Consider the following 1,369-nt stretch of genomic DNA (forward strand, 5'->3'; position numbering starts at 1 on the left):
ACTGGAGAGGTGTGGATTACTTGTGGATTATTGTGATGTTTTTATCAGCTGTTTGGACTCTCATTCTGACGGCACCCATTCACTGCAGAGCATCCATTGGTGAGCAAGTGATGTAATGCTACATTTCTCCAAATCTGTTCTGTCTGATGAAGAAACTCATCTTGGATGGTCTGAGAGTGAGTCAGATTTTGGGTGAACTATTCCTTCAATTCATGTTACTTTTTCAATTTAACTTTCATCATCATATGCTGATATAATTTGTAATGAAAATGTTGTATTAAACAAAATTTAAAAATATATATAAATGCAAACTAGAAGCATTTTCACTAGTGGTCTTATGTATTAATATCTGATAACTTCACTGTACCATGGAGCAGTAGTTTGTTTATGTTATCATAGTAACCATTTATAAAGTTCCAGCACACTCCTCCGAACTGTGAGTCATGTATTTAATCTATGTTGATTATGACTCTTGTCTAACTGCCATCTTACTCTTCTCTGTCACAGTGTGAGTGTGCAGTCAGCATGGCAGAAGCGCATCAGGCGGTGGCCTTCCAGTTCACCGTCACTCCTGATGGCATCGACCTGCACCTCTGTCACGAGGCCCTGCGCCAGGTCTACTTGTCTGGCCTCCACTCCTGGAAGAAGAGGTTCATCAGGTTCAAGGTGACCATCACAGCTGTCCTCCTTATCCAACTGATTAATTACTGCACATGAGTAACATTATCTAATTAGACCTGAGTGTCACTTTGAAATATCAATGTTTAATTGAATTTTTCAGGATAGTTTGTTCTCTGGAAATGATTGCAAAGGCCATTTTAATAAAACTGTAAAGTTTATTAAAATATTAATTCTAATTAATTCTAATAAAAAAGCTATTCATCTATTCTAGTCTGTTCTGTTCTGTTCTGTTTACATTTGTTTAATATGATATTATGTTGTGTTTCTGTAGAATGGTGTCATGACTGGGGTTTATCCAGGAAGTCCCTCAGGCCTGCTGGTTGTTTTGGTGGGTTACATGTCCACAACCAAATATGCCAAAATAGACCCTTCCCTTGGGATGTTCACTAAACTTTCTAAACACCTACCAATCAGGTAAACCACCAAAGAACGGTCACCTGTTTGTCATTAGTTATTAGCGATTTATTAGGATACATTTGGAAGATAAATAAGTCAATATGCCATTTCTTCTGTGGTGAAAATTACCATAATTTAATGTGATGTAATCTTGTTAATAGGAAAAGTATAGCTGTTCGAAATTCAGAGTCTCATGCTAACACAAAGGTCTGATTCTTTGCTTTGTAGATTTAACTACAGTTTTTTGTTTGTTTGTTTGTTTTTGTTTTGTTAAAAAGTATAGCTGTCTAAA

The 1,369-nt window shown here is 36.4% G+C and overlaps 1 protein-coding gene across 1 annotated transcript; it reads left to right on the forward strand.

The window, feature by feature from the left end:
- Positions 1-511: 511 nt before the first annotated feature.
- LOC107730182 (carnitine O-palmitoyltransferase 1, liver isoform-like) lies at positions 512-1,128 on the forward strand. Its single transcript, XM_016540942.1, has 2 exons — positions 512-666; positions 953-1,128. The coding sequence occupies exons 1-2, from the start codon at positions 526-528 to the stop codon at positions 1,097-1,099; spliced, it is 288 nt and encodes a 95-aa protein (XP_016396428.1). The 5' UTR covers positions 512-525; the 3' UTR covers positions 1,100-1,128.
- The last annotated feature ends 241 nt before the right edge of the window (positions 1,129-1,369 follow it).

Source organism: Sinocyclocheilus rhinocerous, unplaced genomic scaffold (assembly GCF_001515625.1).
Source record: "Sinocyclocheilus rhinocerous isolate Xijiao unplaced genomic scaffold, SAMN03320098_v1.1 scaffold29612, whole genome shotgun sequence".
In the NCBI taxonomy this organism is placed as follows: domain Eukaryota; kingdom Metazoa; phylum Chordata; class Actinopteri; order Cypriniformes; family Cyprinidae; genus Sinocyclocheilus; species Sinocyclocheilus rhinocerous.

Excerpts from the sequence above, each read along its gene's own strand:
- LOC107730182 (XM_016540942.1), top strand. The coding sequence starts at position 526 with ATGGCAGAAGCGCATCAGGCGGTGGCCTTCCAGTTCACCGTCACTCCT. Across the intron at positions 667-952 it reads AGAGGTTCATCAGGTTCAAG|AATGGTGTCATGACTGGGGT; the intron begins GTGACCATCACA and ends GTGTTTCTGTAG.